Consider the following 16,128-nt stretch of genomic DNA (forward strand, 5'->3'; position numbering starts at 1 on the left):
AGGAAGGGTTTTATGTGTGCACGAAATTTAGAGCAAAATATAAGGCAAATGTGCAAGGTTTATTAACAGGAGAACTGCTACTAGAGCCATATTGATTAGGAGTGGTCAGGAAAAGAATTCTGCAAAATTAATGGAAAACCCTCTTGGTAGTTTAGAAATCCCAACTGCAATTTCACAGGTAGCAGAATTTGGAGGCTATGACTAGATGATGAGCATTGCATCCTTCATTTTTGTGTTGCCCATCAGATATTGCAGCTCCCTGTTGAACATGGGGAGGTTGATTTCCTCCTAGTGTTTGTAAGCAGTACTCTTTACCTCAGCAGTTCTGATGTTATGGGCTTTGGTTGTGTGCAATGTGGAGAGACATACTTAGAATTATATCAGTCACTGTCTTGAATACCACAGAGATGGAAACATTTCCTAACAAGGTTTGTGAAGCTAAAACTGGCAAAGCACTGACCAGTTAACTAAAGTACCAGAGGGTTTTGGTAAAATGGTATAATGGTTGGATTGAGGGAAATGTAGAAGATAGATGTGGCTATTAACTGTTAGAGACAGCTGCAAAACAAGGTAATATTTGGGGGCTTTGGTATTTTCTACCACTATCAATTTTTGTATCATTTTTGTTTTGCATTTTAAACTACCTCCGCCTTAGCGAAAGCGGAGATATTGTTTTCCGTCATGTTTGTTTGTTTGTTTGTCAATGGATAAGATATCTCAAGAATTGCTGGATGGATTCAGATCAAACTTTCTGGGATGTTTGGCCTTGTGACTGACACAGTCTCATTAGATTTTGGAATCAATCCAGTACAGGACAAGGATTCTGGATTATTTTTCCGATTTTTTTTTTACTTTACATGTATATGTAAAGTTTCATATAGTTCTCTTGTACACATACACATACACGCATTTTCAGCGTTGAACATTACCATCCCATTTCCATTGTACATACATATGCACGCAAACATACTTCTCTTTTACACACACATATACTCACGCTTCAAATGCTGTTTTTATCAGCTTTTGCACTCCTTCCTTTGTTATTCATCTATCACCCCTTCCTTTCTCATTCATACAATGCTCTCTTTTCCACTTTGTTTCATCTTTCTCAGTCATTACTTTCTCTCACTCCCTCTCAGTCATGGCTATTACTCTCACTACTTCTCCTTCACTGTATTATTTCATCTCCTTTCCCTTCATCTCTTACTCAATATATATATATATATATATATATATATATATATATTTGGATTATTTTTCCATTTGAGAGCAGTCAGGTTCAGTTTCAGTATTCTTGTTTGTGAGAGCAGTCTAGTTTATTTCAGATATTCTCATTTTAAAAATAATCTTCAGCTAATCATTGAGAGGATATTGGGGTTGTCTTGGCAGAGGTTTGCACTCTCTGAGTGCTCTTGTTATAATTAATTTGTGTTTTGAATTATTTTAGTTGCACTTATACTCATACGGTTCCAATATTTAGTAATACTTTCAGTGAAACAACGTCAAGAGGAAAAGCGTGTGCGTGAGAAGGAGACTAAGGAACGAAAACGCAAGCGAGAAAAACTTACTGAAAAGGTGAACGGTCTTTTTGTTTCCCTTTAGAAATTACGAAAATAGGTTTCCTGTGACTAGCACTCAAAAACTTCTATTCAAAGGTAATAGAAGCAACAATAATAAATACAACTTGCTCTTATGTCACTAGGAGTATGTTCTGTATTCTTGTATTCTTATACTGGCTTCGGTCATTCAGGAGAATGAGAGAGAAGTGGCCATTCTGGGGCAAGCCTTTTAAACATTTGTTGATTGATCATATCTGCTCTAATATATTTAATACTTAAATCAGTCTGGTACTTATATATATTCATGTATAATGCATCCTTCTTTTTCAAAATTCTTAGCCTAGAAACCATTGGGCATGCATTTTGCATGAGAACTAAACATATATTTAGATAGATAGATATGTTTGTGTACGTACACACACACATTAGAGAAGGCATCCAGCTGTAGAAACCATACCCATACAGACAGATTGGAGCAAGGCCCAGTCCTCTAACCCATTGGATTTTGTTGGACTTTTCAAACGTGCCATCATAGGAAGCAGACATAAAATTATGATGATGGTGTGTATGTATGTGTTTTGTTTTTTTTTTGCTCTTTCAAAATGCAGATTAATAACAGTGGTGTGCCAAAAGAGATATTAGAGAAATTAACTTTGTGCTTTATACACAAATGCATTTTTATTGCTCAATATTTATTGAATGATCAAGTTACCTTTTTACACAACCAGTTGTGTTGTTGTGTCAAATGCATACACATACATATATATATGTATGGTGTTGCACACGATTATTTTTAACTGTTTACCAAATTTTATTTGCATGATATTGATCGACCCAAGGCTATAACAGAAGACACTTGCACAAGAAATCACACAATGGGATCAAACTGTAAACCACATGGTTGTGAAGAGGAAGTCTTAAACATATAGCCATGCAAGCACCTTTAATGAGAAATATTAAATATGAACTAACTAGGATCCTTATTGTTTTAATCCATCAAGAAAGAGGGTGGTCTTAAAAATATCCTGAATATTAAATCATTCAACAACAGTTGTTGATATGCAGTTCTGGAATGAACCATAATTGTTTAGTCTTTTATCTTTCTATATATTTTATAAACTACTTGGATATATGCTCGTATGATACCCAGGTCTTTTTTTTTTTTATTCAAATAACGCATGCATGCTTTTATACATTTTCTTTGAAAAATTGTTAACTTCTTTCTAAGACTGCTTTGAACTTGTTTTACAGACGAAAGATTTTAAACGCTTCAAAACAGAAGATAATGTTATAATTCCTGTCCCAGATACTGATTCTGTTGCAAGCTTTGATTCTATGTCTGTTCCTGCCAGTCCACAGAGTGAGGTAAGTTATATATTTAAAAGCATAATTTTGTTTTCTTTTTTTTTTTTAAGTATGCCAAACTATCTTTGCTTTCATTGCTTTGTTATTGAATTTTTTCATCAACATTCAAAGACAAGTAATTGGATTTGTGTGTCATAAGAGTTAACTAAAAGGGTTGGCATCAAGGTGATCATCTGGTTGTAAAGTGTTGTCCCAAAATATCTCATCCAACCCATGTTAGCATGAGAAAAGGATGTTTTACTTTACAGTAAATCTTACGAGTATTTTTCAAAGTTCAGCCATCAGAAACCTCACAATGGAGATAAATTCAAAGGAAAATCACCTTTCTATATTTAAGAGATGAGGAATTATGTACATCATTTACATTATTTAGATTCAACAAATATTTGTCCTCATCTTGTTTGTTGTTAACAACGCTTCGGCTGATATACCCTCCAGCCTGCTTCAGGTGTCTTGGGGAAATTTTGAACCTGGATTCTCATTCCTAAGGTATTTTTCGATGTTATTATTATTATTATTATTGTTCAGGTCACTGCTTGGAATCAAATTCGGAATCTTGGGGTTAGTAGCCCACACTCTTAACCACTATGCACACTGCATATAACTCTTCTTATGCCTAATTTTTCTCACATGCAAACTCATCACCTTCTTCTGTACACTCTCAAACATTTTACAGAAGTTTGTCTCTGGTGTGACTAACCTGCACATCCCTTTCTGTAAATCACAATAGATTCCAACCTCGAGCCTCAACCACCACACTACATAAGAACTTTTCATGAGATGATATGACAACTTCAAAAAAAACCAATAGCCAACCATGTGTATATGTCTATGGAGTTACTTGTTGATTCTTATGTGAAAGGATTTCAGCTCACTATCGTAAACCACCAAACTGTTCCCTTATTTCCTGTTTTGTGTTATTGTTTTTCCTTTATTGTCGGGTAAGTGAAACAGAAAACACTTCTTCCTGTTTCTGAAAAATTAGATATAAACCTTCAATTCTGTAGTAAAGAAGCTAGCACCTTATCCACTGAGTCTTTGCAAGTTCCACAAGGCTATCATCAGCAGCAACAGTTTGTTTTTCTCATGCTAGGGTATTTCTATCATTTCATCTATTTTGTTATCTCTCTCTTCTCTGGTATATTCCTTCCTGTTATCACTCCCTCCTTATACTTTCCTTTTTCTTTTTTACTTATTACAGATGTCAGTTGGCAGTGAATTCAACCAACCATCAAGTAACCTTGTGATAGATGATAACAGTAATGATGCCCCACTTGTAGTTGATGATGCACATACATCTTTCCCTCCACGTGAGTGCTACATGCCTTTGTTTGTATCATTTTGGCATACTTTTCTTTGGTGCATTTATGAAAGAATTTTTTTTTTTTTTTTTTTTTTTTTTTTTTGTTATTAAGCAAAGTTAGAAAAGAGGAAATATAGTAATAGATAAGACATCAGTGATAAAAGTCACTGATAGGTGAACCAGTTCAATCCTGGAGCTGACTCTACTTACTCTACACCATCTTTTACAAGACTGTGCCTCATATCAAACTACCAAAGAAGTTTCTATGAGAAATACTGGAAACAGAGATATCAACATTTAAATGCTACTCATTACCAGACGGGTGTTTATTTTTTTAAATTTAATTTTATTCAACAGCAGAAAATATATTTGCTTTCATTGTGTTCCAAAATAAAAAGTATATTAACAAATCTGTTAATCAGCATATTGTAAGTTATCATTATCATCATCATTTAACGTCTGTTTTCCATAGGTTGGATGGTTTGACAGGAGCTGGCTAGTGGAAGAGCTGCCTGGGTTCCAGGTCTGTTTTGGCATGGTGTCTAAGGTTGGATGCCCTTCCTAACGCCACCTCCTTTACAAAGTGTGCCGGGTGCTTTTACGCAGCACGGCACAGGTCCTTTTATGTGGTTCCAACATCCACAAGATTAGGATTGCTCAGCTGAAGAGGAATGCAGGAGTCATGCCTGTATGCAAAAACTATAATTTTACTTAGCTTGACATGCCTTCTCAAGCACAGTAAACTGCCACAAGTCTCAATCCTTTGTCATCCCCTCTGTAAATCCCAACATCTGAAGATCCTTTCTCACCATTTTGTCCCACATCTTCTTGGATCTACCCCTTCCACATGTTTCCTCCGCCCTCTTAATGTCATTCATTTTAATGTTTTTAATTATATTTTTTGGTAATTTCAGTGGCTCCAATTCCAACACCAACAAAAAGAGGAACAGGTCGTAGTCGTGGTCGACCAAAAGGTTCAGGAGTTGGACGACGCCCACGTGGACGAGGCACTGCAAAGAAAGCATTATCTGCTGCTGAAATTGCTGGTGCACAAGCTGGCATGACTGCAGCGTATGCTGCTTATGGCTATAATTTCACAGGCCAGGCAAAAGGTCAGACACTCAGCCCTATATGTAACACATAAGTTATTTCTTTCAATGGAAAAAAATAAATATTTGTTAGCAGTGTCGTTATTTCAGCTTAAAACTCAATTTAGACACTAATATTACCACCACTGCCACTACCATCACCATTTTATTGTTTTTTTTTTCATTCTTGCATGGGTCAGGCAGAATATGTTGTAAGTTTTTCTATGACCAGATGATCTCCCTCTCACCAACTTTCACCCGTTTGCTAGCATGGTAATATTTTATATTCCCTAGTTCTCTAATCATGAACAGCACACTGGCTGGACATGTTTTCTCAGAGGAATGCAAAGGGACAATGTTGCTTGTGTGACAGTGACATTCTTTGACAATTGGTGCACAATGTCAAGACAAGGAAACAAATCACATGACTTCTTAACTACACAGCCAATCCTGTGCCTTTTTGAAAAAGATTCTCCTCGTATATTTTAAGCAAATTTCTTAATCAGCCTGTTAGGCTTAGACCAACTGTTTGGACAGCACTCCTGTTGTTAATTATAATAATTGGCAATTTGCTGGCATGCAGAGATGGTTTGGAAATAGGAGATTTTTAAATGATAGAGAGTGAAAGAAATGAAGGAACACAAGAGAATTAAATTGAGAGTGGATTGGAGTAAGAAGTGTTATCTTTATATTGCTTTAAGCAGGACACTGAACATAGGAACAAGGGGAAGATGTGTGCAAGAGAAAAGGCTGTGCTAGCATAAGCATGTGATGCATTTGTAGGACATGTGCTGCATAAGAAGGTGCCAAGTACTCTGAGTTATCGGAAACTGTGGGAGAGGGAGACCGAAAAAGATATGGGACAAAGTAGTGAAGACTCTTCAAAATATTTTGCATCTCACAGCAAAGATGACATAGGACTGTATTGATTGGTGATAGACAGTGCTGGAGAAGACTAAGCTACTTATTTAAGCACAGTGACACATACATTAAAATGAAGGTAGTGAGGGAGATTTCGATCCCTATGTATATATGAATGTGTGTATGTGTGTGGACCATCAGGAGTTACTGCTGAGATGCTTAAAACATCTGGTGGTGTAGGATATGGTTTAGCTGCCCACATAACCAATCAGGTTGTACAGGAAGGTGTCATACCCAATGACTAGCAGCATAATAGGCAGCTGTTTCAAGGGTGAAAGAGAGATGCCTTAGAGAAAGAAAGTTAGAGGCATCAAATTGCAGGGCCAGATCATGAAAGTTACAGAAAGAGATATTAGGAAGAGAATTAGCCAAGATGAGACGCAGTTTAGTTTTGTGCCAGGGAGAAATACTACTGGTGCTGTCTTCCAAATGAGGCTATTTCAAAAGTATTTAGCTGAAAGTAAGCCAATGTGCTTATCCTTTAACATGATCCATCACTCCCTAATCTCTTGGTCTATGAGGATGCTAAGGGTAAACAAATGACTTGTGAGATCTGTTCAAGCCATGTACAGTGGTGCAGTTAGTAAGATGGAAGTTATCAAGTACAATAATGAATTCAGTATGTGGGTTAGCGCTCACCAGCGCTTGGTTCTCAAGTTCCTAATCATCATTATCTTTCAGACCATTACAAATTAGTTTAAACTGGATGCCTCTGAGAACTTCTACATGCTGATTACCTTGTTCTTATAGCTAAATCAGTAGAGTTAAAAAAGAAATTATAGGTATGGAAGCAAAGCTCAGAATCAAAGGGCCTTTAAGTTAACTTGGCAAAGACCAAGGTTGAAGTAAGTAGGAAAACAGAGAGGACTCTACTTCTATAAAAAAAATGGCCTTGCTCAGTATTTCGAAAAGGAATAAGTAGGAATTTCATATGATGTGCCCATTGCAAACTATGGACACACATAAGGTATTACAAGCAGATTAGCAGAGAAAGTAAACTTTGTATGCAGCAGGTCCCCAGTAGTTGTACATAGCTTCTGTTACCTAGGCAACATAATTCACAGTGATGTCGGAATAGTTTTGAAAGTATAGTAGAGTAAGAACAGACTGCATTAAGTGCAGTAAGCTATTACCTCTGTTGGTAACAAATGGTCTCAAAGTGAAAGGTAGACTGTATGGTACTTGTGTACAAACTGCATTGTTGCATGGTAGCAATACATGGGCCCTGAATGCAGAAAAAGTTATGATGACAGTAAAATAATTACTTTCATTGCTGGGCTTTTAAGACTAAAAATAATTAATTCACAGTAATTACTTATATAGTAATGATGTTTTTTATTATGTTTTGTATTTTAATTCTCTTTTCAGGTGTTCGAGGGAGAGGATTAGCTCATTCAGCTAATAGCACACCAAATGTTTCTCCAAAATCTCTAATGAGGAATGGAACGCCATAATTGAATACTCAATTATCAGCTTCCCCTCCCTTTGGTGATCTTACATGAGCCAGGCCGAGTTTTGTCGATAGCTGACAACTTATTGGACAAAGGAGCTGACTTTATGGCCTCTGTCAAACTCGTGTCACTCAGTTCATGGACGACTTGATCATTGAATCAAGTGTATTTGAGACAACAGTGTCAGTGATTTCAAGTCGAGAGGAAAACAAATTGAGTTAAAAAAAAAACACTGGCTAAAAGTAAGCTTTAATTAACCAGATAACATGATGGTTTACTTCAACCATGATCAAATGGTAGTTACTGCTTTTCTATTTATTTTCTTCTTGCATACTATGGACTCTTTCTGTTTGTCAACTAACAATACCTTAGTTATCCTTCTATTACAAATAGGTATAGCATAAAGAAAATATAGTTTCAGGAGATCAGTCATAGTCTTTTCTTTTATTTTTGTCTCTTCTCTTTATCATACACAATAGACACCTTGGTTAAATTTAAATATCTATGCTTGTTTGCAGATATTTTGTCATGAGCCTATCCCCAATCTCTTTCTTTCTTTTTGGGAATCTATGTGTTAAATAAAGGGGCTAAGTAGTAGTGTAATGAGGCCTTAAATGTGCAGCATTTATCAAAGCTATAATGGTTTGTCTATTGAACACAAGAGAAATGTTTGAGTATTTGATGAGTGTAGATGCATACACAGAAGGATTTCTAAAACGGTATTTCTTATTGTATTTAAATTATTACTTTAGCTCTTATAAAAATAGTTTTAGGGAGAAATGAATTTTTATTTTTATACTTTGTTAATCGGCATTAAAATCTGAATTGGTTTTTATATTTATTCTCTTATCAATTCTTTGAATTGATATAATGTTGATTCTCCTATTGGTATTGGTAAATTCCTGAGACTGTATCAGTTTCAACTGTTTGTGACGAATATTCCTTCAATTTTATATTAATTTGTTATGAGCTCTTGATGCATAAGTAGTGTGATTAATTGACCTGAAATGAAATTAAAGTTTTACACACACACACACAGTCAAAATATTCTTACCTTTATTCTGAAGATAATTTCAGCTGTGACAAAAACAATTTTGGCGAGTAGTTTTCCTGAAGAACACTACATAGAATTTAGAGCTTGAAGTTTTTTTGTTTGTTTTTTTTTGTTGTTTTTTTTTCTACCAGAATGCTCTCATGTTAAAAGACAAAGTTAGTTTTTTTTTTAAACTTTTTACTGTTCAATCCACTTGGATTAAACAGTGAAAGACTTCACCATTCTATGATTATATATTGTAAGGATTTTGATGTAAATCAGTTGATTATACTGTCATATGCTGAGAACTGTGAAAGCAGCACCTAATTAATTGCAGGGCTTAATTTCTTGCAAAAAAAAAAAAAAAAAAAACATAACAATGGAAGTAAAGATGTTTGTGAAAAATGAAATGAAATTTTTTAAAGGGAACCAAATCAGGTGTGTAACAATTTGCTATATGCTCATTCATTAAATGTGAAGAGTGAGAGGAACAAATATGGAAAAAGTCAAATTAAATAAAGTGCTTAACAACACACATACTCACACATACAGGAGTAATTGAAAAAAGAAATATGAAAATACTGGTAAAGCGTTCATAATGTAATAAAATCTGTTTAGTAGATAGGAATATACATGATCACATCCAAGTATATCAGTCATTTTAAACAACTTTATACTGATGGATGAATCTTGTTAGTAACATCTAGCCATACCAACTAGTAAACTCATCTTAGGATTTGTATTAGAATTATGAAAAAAATATATGAAAGGAGAAACAATTACGGATTGATTAAATGGCAAAATGACAGTTGTGAATTCATATTTCATTATAGGTACTATAATATATTCTTGACCAGCTAAATTTGCTTCAGTTCACTTGATAAAGTTGGTTGCATTTATGTGAACCTGGTATCATAGCAGAAGTAAAATAACTATCGTATTTTTACAAGGTGGAAGTTTGTCTCCTGTTTCCAAAGTATTGTTGATATCAGAAAATAAGTATCACCAATATATCTGTTAACAGGAGGGTTTTTTGGGGGTTTTTTTTACACTGGTAGTAAAGTGTTGACTTTGAGTAATATTTATTTAATACTCATATTAACCAAATATTATTCAAAGTCATCGCTTTTAAAAAAACTTAACAAAGTAAAAATATCGATGACACTTATTTGAAGACAGGAAACAAATTTTAAAGATTGACTATGTAAAGACTACAATCATTAAAAACAAAAAGTGTTTGTAAGAGAAAGCTGGAGTGATAGGATAAGTCTGTAGAAAAAGTAAAGTTTACTGCTGGGAACAAAGACTTTCACTGACATAAGTTGACAGCTGTTTATTACATATCAACTGATACTTTACTGTACAACTGTTTTCATAGTGTACAATTGTCAAGTTTTGCCTAGTTTAGTTTAGAGAGAAACAATGATATTGACTTTAAAACTAAGTATAAATAAAATATGGTGCAATATTCTAGTGTAGCAGGAATGTCACTTATTTGTTCATTGCTAATGAGGTGCTGTTAAATATTGTCCTTGCAGTGCAGGAGATAGCATTTTTGATTTCTAATCTATAGCATCCCACAAAAAGATGACAATTAAAAATTTGCTCGGTTTTCTGTTGTATTTGTATACAATGATAATAAATTGAATTTAATAATTTAATTCTTTTACATAATAACATTTACAAACAATAATTCATTTTGCTTCATAGTCATCAGTGGAAACTATTTCAAAATATGTAGTATATATAAAATTATTATTTGTTATAAAGGATGTTTTGACTACTAAAAAAAAACCCTAATATAAATATATAATCTTTAAATTTACAATTTTTCTTGGTTTCAATTACAATTCTAAACTGGAATCACTAGTTGGTGAATTTCAGAATTCTTCCTGAAATGTAAGATAAGTTTTTTTAATTTTTTTATGTCAATAAAATAGTTCACATATATAGAGTTTCATAAATTCCCCTTTGTAAAACTGAACATAAAGGATGCTTTACGAAGGAATGAATTATAGCCAGTACAGCAATCAAATATACTCCTCATTCTAATATCTTGTCTCAGTTACAGCAATAATAATTATGGTTCAAATAATTTAATAGACACACTGAATACCTTTTTCTTAGACATGTTTCTAAACATTCCCTTTTTTTTTTTTCTGTCACAATAAATCTTTTAATTTTCTGCAGTCTTTATAACTGCCACAGACCATGTATATTTCCATTCAATTCTACCCTCACTAAAATTTAAAAACCTTAAATGCATTAAACTTATTCTTTCGTTTGATTTAATTTTTTTTTAATCTATTTAAATAATTTATTTGTGCAATGCTCTTATCACATTTATTATTTTTCTTCTCAAACAGAAAATATATTTTACTATTTGCCAATATTGTACCTCATTTCCGTTATAAACTGTTTTCCTCTTTCTCACTTTTATATTCTCTCCATAGACAATTTACTGCTTTGTCTACTGCACATCATGGTACTGACCAAATGTTTAATTTGGTTTTTATATAATAATAGTAAAAAAATAATTCAAAGCTAATTGGAGACTGTCCCTGTTAATTAAATATTACCCACCACCATATTCATTTTCCCTACTCATATTTTTCCCATATCTGCATATGATACACACTAAATTTTCTCTTCCAAATCACACATACACTATATATGTATATATATATACATATATATATATATAAAATGAAAAAAAAATTCAGGACATTAATTCTGTCTGTTGCTTTCTGTGACACGTTTTGTACAAAGTTAACCATCTTTCTTCATGTTGGAATGTTCACTCGTAAAGAAATAAAAAAAAAGGAAAAGGAAAAATAGCACATATGGGAATGGGAAAGAAATGGGTAAAAATTTTAAAATTTCACTTTGTTGTTTTTGTTGATTGTAAAGGAAAAAATGCATTAAAAATTAGTGACATCTAGATATAAAACCACTAATAAAATCCTGCCTATTTTTACAATTGGATGTCTTTTGTGTTTTGTTTATTATTGTGTATAAAACATAATTTTTTTATTCAAATGTAACTTTTGTTTAATAACATTGTTGTGTGGACGTGATAGCTAGATGGAAGCATCAGGTAGAGCGAGACGGAACCGTCAGTGGTCAAGACGTCGGAAGTGAGAGTTCGGTAGTTGAGTAGAGGTACGTTATTGGCAAAGGCACACCATCCGAACGTGCAATATAACAGTGGCAACGAGGTTTCGAATAGTTCCGAAATGGAAGAGTTACTGAAAGCAGTTGTCAAACAACAAGAGCAGCAACTACAGATGTTACTGCAGTCAAGAAATACGACAATCAGTTTCAGTGGATGGTGTTGCAAATTCCATCGAAGAATTTCACTACAAACTGGATGAAGGAACTACTTTTACTGCATATTACAGATGATTCGAAGACATATTCCGAGAGGAATGCAAGGGATGGTCTAGTGAAAGGAAGGTAAGACTTCTTTTGCGAAAGCTTGCCCCTCTGGAACATGAAAGTTCTTGTAACTTTATTTTGCTGAGAAAGCCCGTGGAATTGTGTTTTGATGAAATGATAAATATTTTGACTAATATTTTTAGTGAGAAAAGTTCGCAGTTTAACATTCAGTGGGAATGTTTAAATTTAAAGAAAAACGAGTCCGACGATTTTGTAACATATGCCAGTGTGGTTAATAAGGCTTATGAAAGGTTTAAGCTGGAGGAATTAATGTCAGATATGTTCAAGTGCCTAATATTCGTTAAAAGGCTGGTGGCAGTGGAAGACATGGAAAATGGAAAAAGAATATTATCAAAGCTGAATCAAGATGTGAAACTAACCTTGCAGAGAGTGGCTGAGGAATGCCAACAAATAATAAACCTTCAAGATGATACAAGAAAAATAGAAGACAATAATAAGAAGGTACAAATGTGTAAAGAAAGTACAGATAGAAGAAAACATAAATTCAAAACGGTGCTATGGTTGTGGAGACCAACATTTGAAGAAAGATTGCCCCTTCAAAGATAAAACATGTTTTAAGTGTGGTAAAATTGGGCATATACAGACGAAATGCTGGTCAAAGAAAATTGTAAAACCAAAGAAAGTCTACTCAACAAAAGTAAATTGTACTATACAAAATTGAAAATTTGTGTTGGTAAAAATAAATGGTTTTCAGACCAAAATGCAATTAGATACCTGTTCAGACGCATCAATAATAAATACGGCAACATGGTGTAAGATAGGCAGGCTGGTGTATTAAAAAACTACTAGGATAGCTCACGGTGTGTCAGGGGAACGATTTCAAATCTTGGGCGAAATTTCACCATAAAAATCCCTTAAAACATGACACAGCAAAGTAAACCAATGGTAGCTAAGAATACAATGAATCTGTAAATGATGTGTATTTATATTACTGTTTAACTCATAAATTATATTTTTTGAATGATCCATATTAAAATAATTGTGTTTCTATAGAAGTAAGATAAAAATGCCAGTAAAATAAACCATATCTGATTTTTATTGTGATATTTTAAATGTCAGTGAGTTCTGTAAAAGGATTTTCATCCACTGATGTGCATAATTTGACACCTTGTCCTCCAAGGATTGTTTCAAAAGCATGGAAGCCTGACTCATTCAGTTTTTGTAATGCAGCAAGTTTTTGGTTTTCAGAGACACCTGCAATATTCAAAGGTCATTCTGTTAAAAACCAAAACAATTTCAAAAACTGAAAATTTAAAAAAAAACATTTTGCTTACCATTTTGTTAAACCTTTTAGCATTCAGATTACTATCACATATAAGTTTATTTCTTCAAATTGTTTTGAATTAATTATAACTTTGAGATTTTCATGATGGAATGGCTTTGATCTGAGCTAAACATACCATGCTAAAATCAATTTACATTGTTAATCATCATGAGGAAATACATGAATGTTACAATATCACACTTTTTTACCTTGAGTGAAGTCGAACTCAAAGTGCTAAAAGAAACCAGTAATGGTACATTTCCTTTCTCTGCATTCCAAGTTCAAATAATAACTGGCCTTTTTTTTTTGGCTCAGAAAGTTTAATAAACTAATATATACATAGGCGTAGGAGTGGCTGTGTGGTAAATAGCTTGCTTACGAACCACATGGTTCCGGGTTCAGTCCCACTGCATGGTACCTGGGGCAAGTGTCTTCTACTATAGCCTCGGGCCGACCAAAGCTTTGTGAGTGGATTTGGTAGGTGGAAACTGAAAGAAGCCTGTCGTATATGTGTGTGTATGTTTATGTCTATTTGTCCCCACCAACATCGCTTGACAACCGATGCTAGTGTGTTTACGTCCTTCGTAACTTAGCGGTTCAGCAAAAGAGAGCGATAGAATAAGTACTACGCTTACAAAGAATAAGTCCTGGGGTTGATTTGCTCGACTAAAGGCGGTGCTCCAGCATGGCCACAGTCAAAATGACTGAAACAAGTAAAAGAGTAGTAATATATTTGAATGAATTCAGTTGACAACACTCTTTCTCTTTGTAAATGGCTTCATTATCATCATCATACTTAGTAAAACCTTTCTTTATTCAGTGCTGCATGTAGCATAAAGACTATAGCCTTATTTTCGTCAATAGAGTGAACAGAGTGGGGAGGCAAGCTCCTGGTCGTAACCTAAATCTGACATAAATTTAGAGCAACTTCATTTATAATGAAATAATTCTATGTAGAACAATTAATATCAATGCTCTCCTCTTTCATAAAATCAGCAGGGGAGCTACCTGGGAAAAAGAAATAAAAAGATCATATCCATTTATATATTTCATTTAAAGTCATTGGACTGTGACCATGCTGATTCACTACCTTAAAAGGTTTTAGATCAGTGGTTCTCAATTGGGATCCATATGACCCTAGCCAGTCTATATAAGATTTTTCTTGTTAAAATTTATCTGCAATAGATTAGTTATACTTCTACAATACACAAAATATTTTGACATATTTTTTAATACAATTTCTACTATTTCATTCCAAAAATATAATGGGATTTTTTAAAGCTTAAAATGGCTAAGAGGGTCTACCCAAGTAAAATATGAATCAAAGAAGTTCAAAGGTTAAAAAAAAATGTTTGAGTACCACTGTTTTAGATGAACAAATTGACCTGGGGTCCTTATTTTTAAAGTCTGGTACTTATGCTATCGGTATCTTGTGCTGAACTGCTAAATTATAAGGACATAAACAAACCAACACCAATTGTCTAGCAGTGGTTGGGAACAAATGCAAAGACACACATATATGTATATACAATGAGTTTCTGTCTACCAAATCTACTCACAAGGCTTTGATTGGCCCTGGGCTATAGTAGATGCTTGCCCAAGATGTCATGCAGTGGGACTTAACTCAGAACTATGTGGTCGGAAAGCAAACTTCTTGCCACCAGCCACATCTGCACCTATACACACACACATATAGCCTGTATAATTATGTTTCAGTTTAATTAAAAACAAAATTAAATATTTAAATATCAACTCATGTATTTTATGATTTCTTGTCAACAAATGCCAAAATGTGGCAATTAAGTTTTTTGTTTTCAACAATGGTACCTTTTAATAAGTAAACTAAATAATATTGCTAAGAAATGAAAACAGAAAGCTATAATAAGCTACTTTTAAGCATTAGATAGCAAAGTTATTTTTTTACATTCCCTATTATTATTGATTTCATTTTTGTGAGTGTTTTATTTATATGTCCATAAATCATAAGTTCGACAAAATAAACTCTTCACAATACATCTGCATTGCAAGAAAACTCTCTCTCCAAACAGAAAAAGTAAAAAAATAATTCAAACTCTCTGGAGAAGCCATGATGATTAATGAAAGTAAAATTGGACTTAAAAACTCAAAGACCATCCAATCTTATAGCTAGACAATAACTGGAATTTTCACAATAATTTACATTGCACAATAGTTTACAACTCCCATGCAATGTGAAAGCAAGAAGACAATAATACACATACATAGATTTCTCTGTGTTTTTCTCCTTGTTTTCTCTGTTGAAGAGCGTAGCTCAAAACGTTAAAGACTTTCTCTATTCCTGAGCGTTAAACTAATACATGCTTTTGCTGTTTACACCACCTGTCCTTGTCTGTTGTTTTTTTCGTAGATTCTCCCATATATATAGATACACATACACACAGTAAGAATAATGAGTGCTCAACATTGCATTGATGGGTAAGTATTCTTTATTTCTAGGTTACCCAGGCTACCATGGGTTTCATGTTAAGGAAGTATATAACTTAACAATTATCAAGCCTATTATATATATATAAATGGATGCATGTATTTTTCCCTTGTTTACAATTAACACAGAAAAAATAGGTTAACAGTTACCAGGGCAGCAAAAAATCACACACGTAATAACACCCTGTTTGTAAAGGTAGAAACTCTGAGTTGATGTGATAT

At 33.7% G+C, this 16,128-nt stretch overlaps 2 protein-coding genes across 6 annotated transcripts in view; one reads left to right on the forward strand and one right to left on the reverse strand.

Annotated features, from left to right (window-relative positions):
* Window positions 1-11,705, forward strand: part of LOC106873568 (chromatin-remodeling ATPase INO80) — a 78,177-nt gene extending 66,472 nt beyond the window's left edge. For both annotated transcript variants that reach the window (XM_052968870.1, XM_014921000.2), the window contains exons 32-36: window positions 1,481-1,575; window positions 2,811-2,924; window positions 4,126-4,234; window positions 5,142-5,339; window positions 7,605-11,705. In XM_052968870.1, the coding sequence (XP_052824830.1) occupies window positions 1,481-1,575; window positions 2,811-2,924; window positions 4,126-4,234; window positions 5,142-5,339; window positions 7,605-7,690 (602 nt within the window). In that variant the 3' untranslated portion in view covers window positions 7,691-11,705. The remainder of the gene's footprint in view (window positions 1-1,480; window positions 1,576-2,810; window positions 2,925-4,125; window positions 4,235-5,141; window positions 5,340-7,604) is intronic.
* A 1,487-nt stretch (window positions 11,706-13,192) lies between these two features.
* Window positions 13,193-16,128, reverse strand: part of LOC106873600 (mevalonate kinase) — a 96,278-nt gene continuing 93,342 nt past the window's right edge. For all 4 annotated transcript variants that reach the window (XM_014921036.2, XM_014921053.1, XM_052968872.1 and 1 more), the window contains one exon: window positions 13,193-13,373. In XM_014921036.2, coding sequence (XP_014776522.1) covers window positions 13,228-13,373 — 146 coding nt within the window. In that variant the 3' untranslated portion in view covers window positions 13,193-13,227. The remainder of the gene's footprint in view (window positions 13,374-16,128) is intronic.

The sequence above is a fragment of the Octopus bimaculoides genome, chromosome 6 (assembly GCF_001194135.2).
Source record: "Octopus bimaculoides isolate UCB-OBI-ISO-001 chromosome 6, ASM119413v2, whole genome shotgun sequence".
In the NCBI taxonomy this organism is placed as follows: Eukaryota; Metazoa; Mollusca; class Cephalopoda; order Octopoda; family Octopodidae; genus Octopus; species Octopus bimaculoides.